Source organism: Typopeltis vanoorti, chromosome 22, assembly GCF_054136105.1.
Source record: "Typopeltis vanoorti isolate ZY-2024b chromosome 22, IOZ_Tvanoo_1.0, whole genome shotgun sequence".
In the NCBI taxonomy this organism is placed as follows: Eukaryota; Metazoa; Arthropoda; class Arachnida; order Uropygi; family Thelyphonidae; genus Typopeltis; species Typopeltis vanoorti.
In genome coordinates this window covers 3,399,944-3,421,826 of record NC_143570.1, presented here as the reverse complement: position 1 = coordinate 3,421,826, position 21,883 = coordinate 3,399,944, and the positions used below count along the sequence as shown (strand labels likewise).

Sequence of the window (21,883 nt, the reverse complement as noted above, 5' to 3'; positions counted from 1 at the left end):
GTATTATATGAACAATTTCTTGAATTTTCTTAATTTCCCTAATTAAACAGAAAGGAGTAACATGTCTACAGTCCTATCTAGATATGTTATTTATTAAAGAAGTTGGAGATAGCATATCATGTGATGTCTATAGAAAACCCCTCATGCTAGTCATTTCACCAACTTTGGCAAGTTCAACATTATTATCAAGTTAAAGGAGATATAGAACTCTCCATATCTTAGAACAGCATTTCCCAAACTATGTTCAGCAGAAAGTGAATAAGTGTTCCATGAAAAATTATCACAATTAATATAAGCCTGGAATGGTTTTAAATGCTGTGACAAGTTCAAACATTTGAAAATCAGGTGCTCCTCACTTTGCGTGTAGATTGTGCTATTAAGGCCAGTGCAAGCTGGCCTTGACTTAGCTGCCCTCAGCTGTTGACATCTCCGACATCTCCGAGTGCGAGTGAAGTACGGAAGTATCTATTCTACTAAACATGCAGTCACAAGCAAGGTCAATGCGATGCACTGCAGCCTGGCGCTGCCTGTAGTGTGCTGTTGCATTTTTTGCAATGCGATACAGCCTACTGTCGATAGTGTGCGCTTAACTTTACATTGAATACGAGACCAATGATACTCGACTCTAACCAAGGTGTTCCGCTAAAATTTCAGTATTTGTGAAGTTCCGTCATAGGAAAAGTTTGAGAAACCCTGTCTTAGAAAATTATAAGAAGAAAAAAAAAAGAGTTTAACTACACATGTACCTAGAAATTGTAGATAGGTGGTTAACAATAATTTATAGGTGGTTAATTACCAGCTATAAATTTCTGTATGTACAGAAAAACTTCTACATGTCAAATGGAGAAACTTCAAATAAAGACTATTTCTTTGCTGTAATTTAGCATGACTTCAATATTCATAGCTTCTGAAGTAAAGCATCAGTCTGTAATAAACTAGTTCAAATCACTCACACCTTGATATCTTTTACAGCCAATAAAAAGACAGCATTCCTTTTTTAGACACATCCTGGTATTCAGTCTTTGCTATACCAACAATCATATGAGCCATACAAAATAATAATAAATAATGGACTGCATGTAGCAAATGTGTATACATTTATGTTAATGTATTTAACTGTTATTAATGTACATATTTGCTGCCAAATAAATATGGCAAACCTGTCAGTGTTTTCAATGAAATAAAATATTTCTAACAAGAACATTCCTGGTATCTCTGTTGTTGGAATGAAGAGAATCCGTTTGTCCATCTCTCTCTCTTTCTAAACAGAGACAATGATAATTTTACCAGTGATATACTGAAATCTACAGTACAATAGTACCATAGGGAGGTGATTAAAATAAACTGTTCCTTAAGACCAGATATGGCATTTTTCATGCTACTTAGGGTTTCAATTAGTTTAAAGTGGACATCTCATACTAGATAATGAAAACCATCTATAACTTTGACTTTCGCAAATTCTGTGTTGATGACAACAGGAAATGTTACACATTTGGTCACCCAGAACTAGATTATGCTATATATTATTAGGAACACAATAAGAAATAAGCCTGTGTTGAAAAATGCATAGTAGTGAAAAAAATGGATGAATTTTGTTATGTGCACCCCCATCTGTATTACTTTAATTCTTATTGAATTAAAGACCATCACATTTTCATGAACACATCCTTAATGGTAGCAGAGACTTATAATAGGTATACTCTGGTAACAATAACAATAATATATAGGTAACACCACAGGTTTTTGCTTACTATAGCTTTTTCAATGATAGTTCTGGAAGTAGATGGTTTAGAAAATATGATAGTAGACATGAGCTTCCCTTATACCCATAAACAACATCTGTCAGCAATATTATGCTGAGATAACCAAGCATACTGTCAGCTATTCTATACTTGGATTACAATTCACAATCCTATTCATTCACATATCCTGTTCACTCAGACATTATAATGTTTGAGTGAACTCAATACAAAAAAATCAATTTGTGTGATTCATTGACATATACAAAATTTTTCTAAAGTAGGAGTTTGATCTTAAAGGTTAGTGAAGTCCATTTTATTATTTTATTATAATATACCAATATGCTATACAAAGTAATAAAAATACCAGATGAAACTTTCCAACAAAAAACAAAAATGTTTGGAATACATAGCATAGTTACACTTGATGTAGCAGGTGACTGTCACTCATTTCTTATGAGAACACAGTTTCCTATATCTTTGGAAGTTTCATGCATCTATATTTATATAGAATTGTTTTTAAAAATGGATACGTGACACTTCTAAAGATAGAAATTGCAATTTTAAGGCTTCCTGCCCAACAATTAAGGCTATCAACAAGCAGCACTCAGGCTCTAAGTTTAACCACTTCCTTCTGCACACCTGTCTTACATTGTACTCTGACAATGTGTCTCACTCTATGTATGTGTGTGAGAGAGAGAAGAAAAATTCAAATCATTGAACTAACATTTAATTTTAATCCTTTAGTACTGTGCATAATTATTTCCATTATTTTGCAATAAGGTCTATCCTATATACATGCTTAATAAGAGACATTTGACATATATTTCAAGATTACCGATCCTCCTCTCCTATCTCCATAGGAGATAGGATCATTAATCATTAAGATCAAATATGAATCACATAAGCAAAACTAAGTATGAGAAGTGAAATGGGGAAATGAAATAAAATGAATTTGCAACTTCAAATAGAAGAAAAAGAAATAGTATGGTTTTAGTAATAAAGGTAGTGATTTTAAGCATTAGTATTAAATAGAGAAGGCCAGGAGAAATGTAGACCAACTCATTTCCACCTTTATAAATGCAAATTTTACACTCACATAGGTATATATTTCCCACAATACATCAATGACAGCATTTATCCATAATGGTAAACCATCTGCTAGAGGTTCTAACTATTTCACATATAAAAAAATAAGTAAAGGAAAGAAATAGGGAAAGATGAAGAAAGCTAGGAAAACATTCCTATGTTTATGAAGGCACAGGAATGTTTTTCTTACCATAAGTAGTGGCTAAGTGATTACATTAAATGCTTTACTTGGAATGGCAGAGACCCTTTCATGTCCAGCTAATTCATGGTCATCCACTAACATATTTTTCCAAACTGAGAGCCAAAAGACCCTTTACTTGCAATCATAAATGCTAAATTTATTACCTCTTACATCAGCAAATGAAGGGATCTTAAGAGTTTACTTCATCTTAGTCACCATGTTCATATACACAAAACTGCTGTCAGGACTATTGACTCCTAGTTGACATTCCACATGGACTAGCAAAACTATTAAAAAAAAAACAATCGATTTGCTGGCCAGTTAACTGAGGACATGGTTAAAATGGATGTACAGTTAGTTGTATGGTGATGTACTAGGAGACAGTTGACACACTAAATCGTTTTCAAGGATCAATTAATCAAGAGTTTGGTTATGTAATTAAGAGATCACTATTTATTTCTACTCTTGAATGAATTTTTTTTTACCAGGACTTCACAGTTCTTTTATTATAACTAATATTCTGTTACAAACAATTTCCACTATATTATACAGTATTTTTTTCTCATTTCTATTAAAAATCTTCTATGTTGAAACTGTAGTTCTGTAAATATAATTTGAAAATTCATGATAGAATTTTTAAAATAAATTTACTTTTGATACTATTGTCTCTTTAATGTTACATATTTAAATCACTACTATTGCTACCACTGTACAGTAGCAAATGCGTTTTTAATTTAAAATAAACTTAGCAATGTTTCTTAAAAATTAATGTATCATTTTGAATTTTAAAGCAGCTACACTCATTTAATGTAAAAGCTGTGAAAAAATATAATAATAAGATAAGTACATTAAAAGAATAATGCTATATTATATTGTGATATCTTAATCTCCTTACTGGAACTGATGTGTTTACACAGTAATTAATAGAACAAAGTGCCCACTGAAACTGAAATAATACAGATACAAGACATATTAATTAATATGTTTATATTTATATTCATATGGCTGTATGAGTAGTTAACTCCCTCCCCAAGAATTATTTAAGTTTGGGCTTATGAATTTATCAAGAAATGTTTCTGAAAACATCTACAGTACTTACAGGATTCATCTTATGGCTTTATTATTATCTAATGATTAACATATATCTAATGATAATTATTATTTAATGATAAGAACTGTCAATCATCAGTATCTCACTAGAAGCATGTAATCAAAATGTTTTAAATTTCTTATTATATATACTGATAGCAAAAAAATGATAGAATGCATAAATCTGGCCTGATTGCAATCACGGTTGAAGCAATTAAGGCTACGAGGTATATCTATTAATTGTGTGTATTCTCTATAGGTTTGCCTATTCTGCAAGGTGAAAAACCAGTTTCTGGTAGAAAAAAACCCTGCTACCTAAGAATAGCTACTTGGCTGAAAAGACAAGATATTTGGCAAAAAGTCCAGTAACAGAAAAATATGATAAATCAAAACTGACAGTAAAATCAATGAAAATTTCAACACAAGAAGGAGACATCAACAGGAACTGCAACAATTTGGTGATCAACAACACAAATATCTCATTTCAGGAAATGTAAAATTGGTACAGTAATGAAGCACACAGCAGAATCAGCCCATGAATATGACCGAGTAAGTACTAGTCCTTACTTGTACACAAAACATGCAGCTATTTGGACTACAACAAAAGTCTGGAATATAAATCAAAGCCATTTTTATTCTTTATTTTCTACATTTTTAACAAAATTAGGTTAAATTTTAATGCTTATTAGAATTTATATTTATAATATAAATAATTCAGGGCCATAATGGCTATGGCCCAACAAATCAAAATTTATTCAGTAGTGACAAGATGGTAGAACAGTGGTTTTGCAACTTCAACATGAAGCCAAAACAGTTCAACTATTTATATTTGAACTGTTTGTCCAGGCTGACAGTAGTAATATAACAGTTTAGAAAATGTTTTTTTTTGTAAAAGCATATGAGCTCTCATCATTCTTGAAGAATGGATTATAGCATTCTCAACATTACTGATAGTAAAGTACACTTACATCACTTTTACTTCCCAAGGTGATGGACTCAGGAAAATAATGCAACAGTTCATTTTTAGCACAAATGATCTGAGGAATATTCTATAGACTTTACTACCCAACACTTATGCCCATATTATTTCCCATTAAATCCCAGCATGCATCTGCAGAGATCATCATAAAAGCTGCTATTACAAAATGGTATCCAACCTGGAAAGCTTGCAGATTTCTATGCTCACTTTGTGGATTACATGCTTTAATGTGTAACTGTTGCAATTCCAAGAGGTAACATGACTCAATATTAATCTATTCTTTATTTTTTATTTATTTATTTATTTTTTTGTTGGGACTTTTGTTCCTCTTAACAATAATACACAGGATATTGCTGACAAATGTAAGCCATAATAATGGGATTCAGAAACCTTACATCACTGTATAAGTGCCACACATGCACATATTGTACAACAAAAATGCCTATTGAGAATTCAAGGTTTTTTTTGGTTTAATATTCCTATGTAAAAGAGTTGTTACAGTTATGAAATGTTTGATGGAGCAGTTTTATGTGACAACAAAGCATTCACTTAAATCTGTGTGATGGGTAATATGTTCATTCAAATAAGGTATTGAAGATTATAGCATGCCTTATGAAACTGTTCAAAAAGACCAAGGCCAGTTATTTTCATCATCTTTAAAATACAATAAAAATTTGCAAACTATAAGATGGGAAAATTTTTTGAATTGACAGAAATTATATAATAACATTATTTACAATTTGCCTTACCCAAGAAAATTATTTCAATAAATGTATGATCTGCAATAACAAAGTCATAAGGCTTGGAACTTCCTGCTTCCAGCTAATGTTTCTTTAAAATAGGAGACAATAAATGCGTGTGGTTACTTCTCTTCTATGTGAATCCTCCTTACTCTACAGGTAGTAGGAATATTTTGTCCCTGGTCGGTAATGTGGTTAGCATATCTGCTCTCCAACCAACAGGCTGTGGGTTTGAATCCTGCAGCAGGCATGGATTTTTGTGATTGTCTTTAGGTGGAAGATGAATTTGATTGCATGGTGTGAGACCACTGCTCTACTTAGAGGCCTGAAGTGGCTTGAAAAAAAGTTCCACGTTTGGTCTCTGGAACCGGGTTTCCAGATATATAAAAAAAATCAACAAAAATACAAAAAAAATTATAAAATTAATGAAAAAAAATATAAAAAAATTCTTATTCCACTTACAGTATGACTGTTACTATATAATTATAAATAAATACATAATTTATAACCAATCTGATTTATTTCATTTAAATTTCATTAATACAATTTTAATTAAAAATGGTTCTGTAGATAAGAGTGGTCTTGCATCAATCACTTCTTTCCTGAGAAAGATTCCTACATTAAAAATCTGTCTATGACAGAAGGAATTTTATAAGCTTTTCTTTTGTTTCTTAAACAAAGTACATTAGCCAGTCTTATGTAGAAGCAATAAGCATTTTCTTTCCAAGAAACTAAAATCTTTCTCCTGCAAAAATAATCAAACGGCCTGAGAAGAATGATGATAATAAAAATAAGTATAGAAAAGTAGCCAGAAAGCGGTTAAAAATAACAGATTGTAAAATCACCAACAAAAAATGCCCCCCACCTTCAGTCAAAATATCAGGGTAGATGAATGATGAATTAACTCAAATTTTATAATTAAACATACATTTAAATTAATTACAAAATTTTATCTTGCAATAATATTTTTAAAATTATTAAAGGAATTAAATGCTGAATTGAAATTAGAATTTCTAAATTTCTACACAGAATTGTGGACAGATAAATATTTTAAAAAAGACAACTGGCAAACACTTAATGAAAATGAAATAACTAAAGAAGAATTAGAAATCAGCCTGAAAGAAACAAGAAACAGAAAATCACCTGGAGAAGATAAGCTAGGTTCAGAACTGTATAAATATGCAGGATCAAGATTCAAAGAAAGACTCCTATTATTTTTAAATAAAATTTAAACAACTGGTAACCCCCCCCCCCAATAGAATGGAAAAAAGCAATTGTGATTCCTATCTTTAAAAAAGGTAATAGAGATGACCCTAAAAACTATATAAGCATAATAAATTCCTGTTACAAAATATATAGCAGAATTTTAAATAGCAAACTAATGAAATATTCTGAAAACTTTATTTTAGAAATACAGAATGGGTTTAGAAAAGGACGGTTATGTATAGACCCAGCCTTTTGCCTAAAATTAATAATAGAGAAAAGAAGAGAATACAATTTAGAAACACATATTGCATTTATTGAATTTGAAAAAGCATTTGACAAAGTTAAAAGAAGCATTTTATTTAACATATTAAATGAAAGAAAAATACCAAATAATATTCTAAAAGCTATCATAAGTATATATGAAAATAATCAAATACAAATAAAATTAAATCACGAGCTATCATATATGAGAGAGATAAACCAAGGGGTCTGACAGGGATGTCCCCTCTCAGCAACTCTTTTTAATATCTACTTAAATGAAATAATAATAAAATGGAATAAAAATTTACATCAAGGTATTAAACTTGCTCCTCCTATGAACTTAAACACTCTCCTTTTTGCTGACGACCAAATAATAATTACAAATTCTGAAGATAACTTACAGAAAGCTATTTTAGATCTAAATGAGATAGCCAAAGATTATGGTATGATAATATCAACAGAAAAATCAAAAACTATAGCCTTTAAAGGACAAGATCCAGTAAGAACTAAAGTAGTAATAGATAACAAGATCTTAGAACTGGTGAATTCATTTAACTACCTAGGATGTAAGATCACATATGAAAATGAAAAAGATATAAACGTAAAAATTGCAAAATATTTAAAAATAACAGGTGTAATTAACTCTATATTTAAACCAAGCCTAGTTCAAAAACAAACCAGACTAAAAGTATACAATATATTAGCCCCAGTCTTATTGTATGGAAGTGAAATCTGGACAATAAAACAAAAAGACAAACAAAGATTAATAACAGCAGAAATGAAGTTTATGAGAAAAACTGCAAAGTATACCCTATTTGATCACAAAAGAAACGAAGAAATTATGAAAGAATTAAACCAAGAATCAGTAATAGAAAAAATTAAAAAATATAAACATAAATGGATGGAACACGTTCAAAGAATGAAAATGGAAAGATTACCAAAACAAGCCTTCAAGTACAAGCCATTAGAAAAAAGAAAACCAGGACGTCCTCTTAAATGATGACTTCTAACAGGAACAGGCCACGCTAGGCCTAAATCCTTGATATGCATGATGATGATGATTAAAGGAAGGATAGTATATGAAAATTAAATAAATCTGCAGGAGGGAAAGAGGATGGGGATAGCTGAGAAGGTTTCACCAGAATTTCAAGTCTGCAGCATGGCTGTAAATAGGAATAATCCACAAAAAAGATATGTCTATTTTTTCTTCTGTGGTATAAACATGTTAAAATTTTTTCAACTTATTTATACTGTTTAATCCTTTGTTTCTCTCTATTTAAATATTCTAAATCAGTTATACAAAATCAGACATAATTCTTTATGTGATAATTAATTCAATTTTTTTCAAAAACATTCCATGTGTGAAAATCATTTACTTCCAATAATATATCTGAACTGATTTTATTTTTTTCACTCCTGCCTCTCCATTTTTATTGCCAATAGTCTAATTTGATGGTCCAAGATGACTCCATATGAGTTTCTCAATACCGATATTCTTATTTATTAGAAATCAGACAATTGAACAAACGAGGACTCCATGTAAAAAATCAGTGATGCCACTTGAAATTTCTCTGGATTAAATATAAAAAATAACTCAGAATATGAAACTAAAGATTATCTTATGTATATTCAAATACAGAAGATTATTTTAAATAAAACATACAAGTGCTGAGACATTTTCTGGAGGATAACAGAAAATTTCATATAAGGTGGTCATAAGGTCCTGCACTAGTTTTAAATTTTTTTAAACTAAAGATATATAAATAATTGTGCTATTTAGTAAAAATTATATGCACATTCAAGCCTTAATTTGTATATAATACTTTTATCCATGTAAATCTGATTTTTGCTTTTTTATCTACATTTTTTATGTTATTAATTCAAAACTCATCAAAACCTCATTCTCACATTATAAGCTCTTTGAAGAATCAACAGATAATGGAAAACGTTACCATGTGTTGTTGCAGAATTTCTTTATTCTTGAATTGCACAGATTAAATCTTTCACATAACACACCATATTCCAGCAAGATGGAGCATCACATTAAATAATGCCTTCCTAAACAAATTGATCGATAGAAAGATAAACTGCTTGGCCATCGCATTTGCCTGATTCCCCCCCCCCCCATCGGCCATCGCATTTGCCTGATTTCCCCCCCCCCATTCTTATAGCATGCCAAAAACACTTCTCTACTCATAAAAACTGCATTCTTTGAATGAACACAAGGTCATAATAACAAACACAATTCAAGCAATGTGAGTGCATCAATTATGCAATGTATTCACAGAGTTGGAGAATCAGCTTGAAAGCTGTATCAACAATGATGGAGACCACATTGAAGTGTGATAAACTGCATTAAAAATAAAACTTGATAACTTGAACTTTCATATAATTTTTACTGAATAGTTTCACTATATCTTTAGATATTAAAATTAAAAATGGGTGCAGGACTTTATGACAATTCTATATATATGACTACTCTAAAACAAAAAAAAGTTATGGAATGTCACTACTAAACAAAACTTTATATTTTAATGTTAAAAGTTTATTTTTCACTTGGTTAGACTATAATAAATTTAGTTTAATCCTTTATCCAAGTGTGAGCAAACCAAGTTTGCGCCTGAAAGTATCTTCAGGACTGGGGTAAGGTAGTGTAACACCGGGAAACTTGTTGCAAAGGTGGAACAAGCTAACATCACTCCTATCTCAGTATCTCCCATAATGCAAAACACATCTCCTTGCAGATATGTATAATGTTGTGCATTAAGGGAAGGGCCACTACCCAGACTAGTTTCGACCTTTATTGAGGTCTCTTCAGTGGGAGCCAGGCCCAAGTGGAGATACCAAGCAGAAGCATTAGCAGGTCATCTCTACCTATAGGAGTTGCCAAACGGTGTGGTAAAGATGACCTTGCTAATGCTTCTGCCTGGTATCTCCACTTGGGCCCGGCTCCCACTGAAGAGACCTCAATAAAGGTCGAAACTAGTCTGTGTAGTGGCCCTTCCCTTAATGCATAACATTATGCATATATGCAAGGAGATGTGTTTTGCATTATGGGAGATACCAAGATAGGAGTGATGTTAGCTTGCTCCACCTTTGCAACGAGTTGCTCGGTGTTGTACCACTACCACCTTACCCCAGTCCTGGAGATACTTTCAGGTGCAAACTTTGTTTGCTCACACCTGGATAAAGGATTAAACTAAATTTTTTATATTTTAATTGCATATTTAAAAGCACCATATACAGATATCCAAAACTTCAATAAGAATGCCAGAAAGTCAAGGCAACTGTAATGAGAAAGTTACTTTTTTTAAAAAAAAAATTAATTTAAACTCAAAAATAAGACAGACCATAAATTAGTGATTAAGAAAAGCATGTGAGGCAATATAAAATAATTTTTAATTTTATACTCTGTTGCACTCTGGCCCTTGTTGCTCTTAAGTAATGCATTTAACATTCAAGGATATTATTGCACCTATATGATAATATTCTAGATGCTTTTTAAAATATTAAAAAAATTAATGTGTTGGAAAATAAATCATAAAAATATTCAGTGGCATCAACATAAATATTTCTGGAATGATAAAGCAGTAAAAAGCTAATATTGTACTCTAGAAAAGAAAAATAGAGCAGTAACAAAGGAAGGAGGTGGAAGTCATCAGAAGTGACATTTTTTTTCCCTTTTGCTTCTGATCCCTCTCTCCCACAAAAAAACTTGTAATACATAAAGCAAGCATAATAGTAACATCAGTTCATATATATAAAAAAAGGATGACTATATAAAATGAAGGCGGCTGTATACTATTTACAGAATTATACACTTGAAGTTCCTTTCATTGAAATGCATTTTTGATACTTAAAATACTTAATACCAAAATAACTGCTTTTTCAAACTGAAAAATAATTTAATAACCTTTTTTTTGTAATGCTCTAAAAGATGAGTTTTTGACTTTTCTAATGGGAAAATTACATTATTTCAGCAGTTAGTAAAGAATGTGCATCCCTAGGTGACTATCATACTATATGCTCAAAATAAACACATGGTTGCAGTGGTAAAGATACTACAGTAATCCCCAATTGTAGGGATTACTGTAGTATCCCCATCCTTAAAAGCTACAAAAATACTATTTTCACATAGCAGTAAGTTCAAATAATAAATTCTGATAATACAAATAACACCAAATTGCTACATCCAGCATCCCATCCAATTAAATAATTCTGGTATACAATATGGTAACACAAAAAAGCAGTCAGCTTAGTTTCACTTTACTGAAAGGGTTTAGGTTTTCAGAATTTTAAAATAAAGTGGCTAACTCAGGGAGGCTTTAAGAGAGAAAGACATGCTTATAGACAAAGTGACAGCTAACAACTCATATGTTCCCATTTCATTCCACCAAATATATGTATAATAAAAAAAGGGTAAGAATAGAAATAGTGATTTAATTAGGAATATACATTAACTATCAAAAGTTTAATTCTAGCGTGATGAATTCTGTACATTATGATGTCAAAACCCAGTGTTATGAAATAAGTAGTTATGTAAAGAGGATGTATTCCTTATTCCAAGAAATTGTCAAATAAAGTTTTATAGCATGCTTACCATTATAACTAATGTTTTTCAGAAATTGAAGTCCAGATCACACAATTTCAATAATTCAGACTTCTGAATTATTGAAATTGTTATAACAACTAATATAATTGATATAACAACTAATTAAAAACCTCAACTTTTATTGAGTCATTTATTTCATGATGTTACTGATACCTTCATAAACTAATTACATAGTTTATCTTATGGCAGTATCATGATTCATTTCATTTGCAGAAAATATAAAAGATAATCTGACAAAACCTAGTATAACAGTTCAAGATTAACATTAAGCTCTTTTGTTAACAAATAAATCAATCTTTTTCAAACAAATAAATATTGAATTCTTCAATCAGTAGCATGCAAATGTTTTTATCTTCTGTTCCAATAAAAAAGACTAATTAAAAAAAATGGCAACAGTACACTAAAATATTTGGACCTCTCCATTTCAAAAATTAAAAAGATTTTAAGGCATCAATTTAATACAGACAACATCAAAATAACATGAAAACAAATGTACACTTGACTCACATGTGCGTACAAACTGGTCAAAGGTAGGAAAGAGAAGTGTTGCAGCATTCACCTGACATTAGCTTCCAAAGAGGGGGGGAAAAAGAGCATCCTCAGAAATTAAGTTATCGGCCTGTTGTCTGTTTATATTAATTTGATTATAATTCTAATCAAAGATATATTTACAAACTTTAAAATATATTTAAGAATATAATGAAGCCTGTTGATTATACATAAAATAACTCAATTCTTAATTTGAATACAGTAAAGATGTTCAAGGAATAGTGATGAAAATAAGGAATTCTGTTTCATTTCCTAGAATAAATTTCAATGATTAATATCACTCAAATTTATTCTAGGAAAGACTTATTTAAAATTTAATAGATTTATTTTTATCTCAAAAATTAATATTAAAATTAATGGTAAAGATAATAATAAACTAAAATCAATGAAATAATGAAACTTTCTAAAAAGGTTTACAACCTCTATTCATGTTTCATCAAAAAAAAAGGAGGCATACTGATAATTTCAATAAAACATAAATAAAAAAACAGAAGGCTATCTGTAACTTACTTATGTAAGGTGATTTTTTTTCCCTTCAAAACATTAATTTCTTTAAAAAAGGATTTCTTTTTCCAGCAGAATTTGAATTATCTTTTTTAATGTTATAAATGAATTGTGTCATCACACTAGCCAATATACGTGGGTGAAAACTGCAACAACAAGAAGTGGTCCATTAAGAGTTAACTTTGTACAAATAATCTATTTGTTTAATAACGCATCTTTATACACTTTTTCCTAACAATGGTTTGCTTGAAAAACTATATTTCCTTTCTCCTTTCCATATAATACTGATATTTTACAATGAAAAAGTTTTCATATAAATAACTTTGCAGTATTCTTATTAACTGCTTACTCTGCTTATATTAACTGCTGCATATTCAGCAATTCTATGAATTGAGTGCAAAAATAGAACAATATAAAAAACTAAATTTTTAAAATTCTACATTACAGAGAATAAATTCTCTTATAACAATACTGCTGACAATACTGGCATACAGACAAAAGTTCAGCATCAAATCATGAACTTTTCAATCAAGATTTTCTTCCATGTTTCTTTGATGAATCCTTTTGTTGTTCTTGAATCATCTGTTGTTCTCGTTGTGCTCTACGCTTAGATACTTGTTTTTGGTGCTCTTTTTCCATGTCATGCTCTGTGATATTTAACTGCAGGCACTAAAATTAAAAAAAAGGGAATAATAATCTAAAAAAATATGATTATCTATGATGTATAAAAATATAATACAATTTAGACCAATATAATTAACAATACAAACCAAAAGGTTTGTAATTCATATTCAACATCAAACTGAAAACAGAAATTTGAACAACTTTAAAAGATATCTAAAAAAATATGACTTCCAAAATTAAAGGAGTATTGTACAAAGTGTATTTGTTTTATACATCAAGAAATGATATCATGACAATAACCCTGTCCAACAACTGAAATTACATTTCTCCTGAATTCAATAAGTTCTATAGAACTAGAAAAAGCATATGACAAGGTGCAAAGTGAAAAACTGCTCAAAATGCTGCAGTTATATGGTTGAATTTATATATCAGTCTACATTTCAGTTGTAAGTCATCAATTAGAATACAGAAAGATGGCCTGATATTAAATCAGGTGGGAGATATGGGTGCACATTATCTCCACTGTTATTTATTATCTACAGCAGGGTTTCTCAAACTGTATTCCGTGGAAGGTGAATAGGTATTTCGCAAAAAGTTCTGGAATTTGTCATTTTAGTTTTCTAAGCATTTTTCATGAATAAATATTTTATAGTAGAAATATTCTGAGGAGAATAATATTCATGAATATGTTGAAAAGCTCAGACCCAGAACGCCTAATAACATCTGTGTATCGTTAATTTTCACACATTGAAACCTTTCAACATTTGGGAAAGGGAATATCGCTGTTTATGATGGGTCATAAAAATTGCCAGCAAGTGGATTATAACAATGGGTAGAATACCCTCTGTTCTCAAAACTGAAGGAAATGACATCTGTGTAACAAATGTCAGTGACCAAGTGGCATATTTTTAAACATGGAAATATTCATGAATTATCGTTAATTTTCACACATCGAAATCTATCAACAATCAGGAAAGAGAATACCGTTATGACCAATCATAAAAATTGTCTGTAAGCCAATTACAACAATGGGCGTTATGTTCTCAAAACCGAACGAAATAACATCTGTGTTGTAAACGTCAGTGATCAATCAACAAGAAAATATAAAGAAAAATTTTCCACTAAAATTGAAGATCAAGATGGTCTGTATCCGGTTCTCAAATCTATTAATACCGAATACTTTCTTCGCAAGTTCATATTGCAGTGTGTAAGTGCTTGTTCTGAAACCGGAGTGCCGTGATTTTTTAAAAGTAATAGGAATACAGATTTAAATTCTAATATGAATAAGAGACAAGGCACTTTGTTTAATTTTGATATTAAGAAATCTCTTATTGAAGGTGTTTGTGATGGAACAGATAGCGAGTCATCCACCTCAAGCCTATAAAGATCTCCAGGATGTACAAAAGGAGGGGGAAAACTACCAGCACACAGGAGAAAAAGTCTGCATTCACTTGTAAGTACTCATAATATAAATGTTTGGTGATCAGAATAGGATATTGCCAATGAAAAGCACAGCACAAATTAATTTAATGATGGTTTAATTGATGTTTAATTAATCATTAATTAATAATAAAAAATCAGCTAAATCACCAATTAATTATTAATTAATACATTACAAAATAACCAAGGTGAAAATTTCAGGATTTGCGATGTGTTCCGTCATAAAAAAAAGTTTGAGAAACCCTGATCTACAGTATGGAGCAAAAAACAACTATAATCTATGACATACATATTATGGAAAAACAGGCGTTGAAGTTCAGTACTTTTTTTTTTTTTGGTGCACCATACCATATATAGATCATATTATGAAAAAGCAGCATTAAACCTGATATCAATGAAGATGTTATCTCAATTCTTTACTTTATGCAGATGATGTACTCCTAAATAAATTAAGTCTGCATGATTCCCTGACTAAATTAAATAACTACTGTAATAAATCTGGTAAGAAAAATCAGCAATAAAAAGACAATGAACATAGGCAGAAAAGTGAAAGCTTCAGCTGTATTCTCAATAAAGAACTTACAGAATAAGTTAAAAATATCAACTATTTAGGCAGAATTTTTAGTGAAGATGGCAAATTAAATTTGGAAATAGACAATAAAATTAGCAAATTAGCTGGTATGAAGTTGACTAAATAAATTTATATGGAAATTAGTCAAAACACTAAACTAGCTATATAAAAGTGTTCAAATCAATTTTAACGCATGGATCTAAGAGCTGGGTTAGAAATAAAACACTTGATCAAAGATTGGGGACCACAGTTATGAGATTTCTGAGAAAGATCAAAGGAGTGAACTAATGGCAGTATCATATTAAAAATAAGGATATTAGTAAAGAACTCGACATTGTTAGCATTCAGGAATGTGTGAACAGAGCTGGTCTCAGATGGTGTGGTCACTTAAACAGAATGGGAGAGAAAAGGTTAGCAAAACAAGTGTTTTTTTGCCAGGATGGCAGGAAAAGACCAACAAAAAACCAAGATCTCTTGAGAGATAACAGATTAATTTGGAGGATAAATTGTCAATAGGAAGTTTGTAATGAAATAAATTTTTCATGTCGCACTACTATAATATCCTGCACAACTCCTTGAGAGTACGTATCAGGAAATTGATGATGATTACTACATTTAAACATAATTATTTTCTCCATTTTTCTAATTGTGGGGATAATAAAAATGCAGGTTTATATATGCTCTATCAAAAGACAACACTTAATCCATCAGCAAGAAGATAAAAAAAATCTGTGGTATCTCAAAAAAAATAATATAAATAAAAATAAAAGCATAATATTTTTGAAAAGATTTCACAATTACAGTTTTGCTAAGATTTAAAATTGTACATTTAAATCTCTCTAAGTCATTCAACTCAAGCTGAACAATTAAATGAGGCTCAGCTCATGAAGGCAGTTTAATGTCTAGATCTGAGAATTCTTCAAAAATAGTAGATTCATTTTGGGTGTGCATTACAGATCTTCCTTCAAAATACGCTTCTTGTACTGGAAATTCTTCATTATGAAATAAGGTCTTATGGCTAACAAATTGGAATAACACACTGAAAATACAGATAATCTTAAACAAAAATAACTGTCAACAATATGATCCCTTTTGTTTGTGCTATACCATTTCAAAACAGCAAATGGCACTAAGGAGGGGATACCTTTCAGTTATCCTCTAAGGTAGCTTGCATAAATGTTGCAACATAATGACAATTCACATTTTTATCTTGTTCATGCTTTAATTCCAAAATACAACTCATATATTTTTAACTGAAAATATAATTTCTCATTTTTTATAATTTTATTGTCAATTCTCTAAACATGCATGTTTTTTGCATATTTATAAGGCATTATGACTGCTTTTCTTCAGAATAGAATTCTTTTTCCTTGCTTAATCTTATTTATAACTATTTTGTACAGTCCAGAAACCCTCCTGAGACCAAACATGGAACTATTTCAAGCTCGTTCAGGTCTTCAATAAACCAAACACTAACGAACTAGGGAATGACATCCCATCAAGCAGATCAATGATAGGTAATTATTTCACTAATGAAGTTGTAGCTTCACTTTACTATGTCATCACTATTGTACTTTGTCTTTTTTTTTAAATATAACTGAAAAGTACCATTTATTTAATTTTCTCAGATGTTTAATAGGAGAATATGGTAAATAATGATAATTTTCATGTGTACTTGAAGTTCAGAGCAAACCATAGTGTGTTGTCTTTTTTTTTTTTTTTCTATGTATGCGAATCTTACCCATGAAAGGTACCCCTACTTTACTTTATAACAGTTGGACTGAGGGTTAGATAATCTGAGGACCCAACTCAAAGAAAGGGGATGGTCTCACACTGTAAAAATGGTAACAGTCAAAAGAAATAGGCAAATGGATAACAAATACTTGGCATATGGAATTGTGCATACAAAAACAGAATGAAAACATCCAAGTCTAAAAAATGGATGGAAAGAAAATATGATAAAAACACAAAAGTTAGTAAGAGGATCTTAGAAAACATAGAAACTTTGGATCAACGGAAGTTGAGTAAGTGTAGTTAAGAAGCATGCAAGGTTGTTCTGATGGCATACGATGAATATGTACAATGGGCTAAGGATAAGGTCAGTTTAAGGAAAGAAATCTGGTCTTGACTGTTGACCTGAGCATTATCAAAAGTAAAGAACTAAGATTGTAATTTTAAAAAAATTGTCTTTTGGAAGTATTGAAGGTGTAGATTGTCATCGCCACACTAAAGGATGGTATGATGATCAGGGTTTAGAGCACTGATTGTAGATGATTTTGAAGAAAAATGGTGCCAGGAGGCTTAAGTGATGTTGCAATATTGCTATAGACAGATTTTGTACTCAACTAGTTTTGCAAGAGACCAGAAGACAACTGCTATTGGTATAGAAGGCAAGTTTTCAAACTTTAGCTCATTAAAAATCAGATATAGCCATGTTAATGACTGTTTCTTCTGAAATGTTCTGGGCACCAATGTAGGTGGTTAATGAAGTGGAATCCTTGTCTTAAACCACTTACAATCCCCCCACCCCCGGTTCAGACATGCTTCCTGGAAAATCATGGCTTGGATACTGGAGAATTTTCAACAAAGAGGAGGAATGAGGGCACCACATCCAACATGGATAATTTCTGTAGCATGATCATCAAAGATAATCTGACCAACAATAAATAAAGTGGAAAGATCTTTCCACTTATTCATTGTTACAGTGTCAAAAGATATGAAGTTGTGGATGGCTTAGGAGGTGCATTCTACTAGAGATCAAACTTGTATGAGATTGTGATTTCAGTTAGCAAGAGGGGAGAGAGATGAACTCAACAGTATATCTGGAAGAAGAAGAACTGGTTACAAAAATATATATTGTTGAAAGAGCAGAGAGGATTGTTAGGTATTCTAATTGGTAGATGAGCAATTTGCTTTATGTCACTGCTGACCTAAAGCAAATTGCTTAACTATCCCAAGAGTAAAGTCATCTTCATGGAAGATGACTTTACTCTTGGGATAGTTAAGACTGCAGGAAATCAAGCTTGAAGGATAAGAAGCCAAAAAGAGGTCAGAATGGTTTCATAATTGGCAGAGTATGAAAGGCAGGCAGATGAATGATATGTAACGAAACAAGGAAATCTTAAGTCACAGAAGGTTAAAAAAATAGTAGATTCAAGATTGGTCATCCTCTGACAAAGAATATCTGACTGCACAACAAACTGTATGATATGGCAGAAGGAATAACAAGTGTGGTTTGGACATAATTAAGATGAACTATAGTTGTTATAGCAATAATCAGGGGTTTAGTCAAAACCAGGTTTAGATGTCTGTAGGTGATGGTGAACATTATTCAGGTTGGCATTTGCCATGAATGTTGGTGAAGTGGATGTGGAAATGTTTATGTAATTTATAAGGTTTTTAATTTGTTTCTGGTGTGTGTGTGGGGGGGGGGGATTTTTAAGAGAGGTCTGATTTTTATATTAATGGCAATGGCATTATATCTAATTGAGTTTGCTGCCATATTGGTGAAGAGCAGGAAGCATGCAATGGGAGGACCAGTGAAACCTTAATCAAAAGCATTAGTACAAGTGAGAAGATATGAGCTCCTGTACAAAGTCCTTTAATCATCTCCCATTATACTATAAACAATACACTGCATATCTCCTCTGTTCTTTTGCAAAAAAAAAAAAAAAAAAAAAAAAAAAAAAAAAAAAAAAAAAGCAGATAAATTTTGAATAGTTTGAATACAAATCATCTGGTCGTAATGGTATCTATCTCTCCAGATGTGCCTCAAAATGATTTTTACATACCATCTGAAAGTTCACTTATGAAAAATATAACTCTATCATTATCATCAATGGCAGTCACTCATAAATGAGTATGATTTGTCTTCAAAAATGTGTCCACTGGTGAATACAAAGTGACTTGGGTCATTTTTTTAGGCCAAGCATGATCCACAAAGGTACTGAGAGTGAGAACTATTTTCCTTTGTGATCCGACACGTTTCTTATTCTTCTCTTTTCAATTTCTATGGCATGCCACATAATTTCAAAACACTGATGTGTTGTAGACACTGCCTTTCTCCATTCCGACTGATCTGAAGCTAGAGATTCCAAGTTATGTGAACTTGGAATCTCTAGTTACATTTGCCTTTAGTTGTGCCTAATGCACTTTATTTGGTTTTCTTCAATTCTGAAGTCTATTTTGAAATCAGTGTCTGACATGCTAGTGAAGCTGATAGTGAATAATCACTATGTTTAAGTCAAAATAGCATGACATGTCAGCAAGTGTAATAATTTCCCAAAAAAGAAATAACTCTAGTGGATAACCAATTATTGATAGAATTTTTAAGAGACTCAACCTTCTGGTTAACATTGTAAGTTAATATGTGACAATACTAAGCAGGTAATTAGGTCTTTATTTCATATTCATGACTTTACATACTGAGAGAGTTCACTTAAAAAAATACAACACTGTATTACTAATGAGAAGATTTTTTTTTGCCTAGTATTTAGTTAGAAGCAAACAGTTCAAAACAGCTCAGAGTTGTGAAATGTTTAATCAGCAGAACTAATAATTTTTTCAACACAAGCAATGACCTGCTATAGGTTCACAAACTCTCAAAAGAGTTAATACAATAAAAAACTATAAATATATATGTGCAGAGTGCCGTTTTGAGGCAGTGAGATACCAAAGTAACTTATACCAAAAGTTATATTCTCATATCTTTCTTTTAAGGTTACACGGTGATCAGCATTCATATTTATGAATTTAGGGACACAAAACACACGTGTTGAAAAGATTGTTTTATTGATTAATAATAAAATAATAACTTGACGTTTCGACCCCTGTATTGAGGTCATCATCAGAAGGATACATGTGTATAAGAACCAAGCTACATGCTTGCACTCTATACAGGTAAATTACACTTACGTTGTTAACTAACCTTTTTTCTTAGCCTGCCCTCTAGTGATAAAAAAAAAAACTACAATAAACTCTGCTAATGTCCTCACGTATTAGGATTCTTCTGGATTTGTACAGTACAAGTTGCTAATGAATGTTCAGGAGGAAAAAAAAAAACACTTCACCAAGTCTTCTTGTATTGAGATTTTTCTTCGTGGTTGCTATGAAGGTTGCAGATGGGTCCACCACATTCTTGGAATGGTTAGACCATCATTTTTATTCAGATTCGGATCATGTTTGAGCATTTCACGTGCTTCCTTGAATTTCTGCTCGAACCAGGTTTTGGTGCAGTGTGGAGACTTGGTACCTTTCCAATCAATTCTGTGGTATGTTTAGAGTGCGTGGTCAGAAAGGCCGGTTTTTCCAAAATAGAGGTATTTTATGTGGCATTTGTGTTCATCCTTTCTGATTGGGATGGTTCGCCCTGTTTCCCCTATGTATGGTATGTTACATGTGCAATCTATTTTGTAAACCCCTGGGTGGGCTAGGTGTGGCAGGGGATCCTTGGAAGAACTGAGTAGGTGTCTTAATTTTGTCGAGGGTTTAAAGGTGGTTTTCATGTTGTATTTGTGTAGTGTTGTGTCTATTTTTTCAGAAATGCCTCTAACATATGGTATAGCAATAGCATTCATGAAATCTTTTGTTATTCGTGGTATCTTTGTGGAGGATCTTGTGAATGGTTTTTATACTGTATCCATTTTTTACAAAGGTATGTTTGATGGTCTCATATTCATGGTTAAGAATTTGTTCATTTGAACAAATGGTTTGAGCTCTGTGTTTAAGGGTGCTTATGACCCCTAGTGTTTGTGTTGAGTGGTGATAAGAAGTTTTGTGTATGTACTGGCCTGTGTATGTAGGTTTCAATACAGGGTGGTATTGAAACCTACAAATATGTAGGTTTGTAGTGTATGTAAGTTTCAATACTGATGATGACTTCAATACAAGGGTCGAAACGTCAAGTTATTTTATTATTAATCAGTAAAATAATCTTTTCCACACGTGTGTTTTGTGTCCCTAAATTCATAAATATGAATTGTATTCTATGTTTTACGTAAATAAATAAATTTTACCACTTTTGCTATAAAACAATAATGGATGAAACCTATGCTCTTGACGTTTCCAAGCATTTAACAGAGTGTGGTGGTGAAGCCTACTAAGAAAACAACCAATCTATGTTCTACTTCCACCTTTTTCCACTGTACATTTTTCTACTGTGCTTATTCCATACAAATCCCAAATCCATCAAAAATTTTAGAATGTGGTTCTCAAGTTTGGAGTAGTACTCCAATAAATTCCTTAAACATTCTTAGTGTTTTCCTGAAGAGGAAAATTCATCAGCCTGATGACTTCTACCA

At 31.4% G+C, this 21,883-nt stretch overlaps 1 protein-coding gene across 1 annotated transcript in view; it reads right to left on the bottom strand.

Moving 5' to 3' along the window:
- Positions 1-11,999: 11,999 nt before the first annotated feature.
- The window catches only part of wkd (TBC1 domain family member whacked), a 147,437-nt gene continuing 137,553 nt past the window's right edge, over positions 12,000-21,883 (bottom strand). The window contains exon 10 of the mRNA XM_090411809.1: positions 12,000-13,618. Within this exon, the coding sequence (XP_090267935.1) occupies positions 13,478-13,618 (141 nt within the window). The 3' untranslated portion in view covers positions 12,000-13,477. The remainder of the gene's footprint in view (positions 13,619-21,883) is intronic.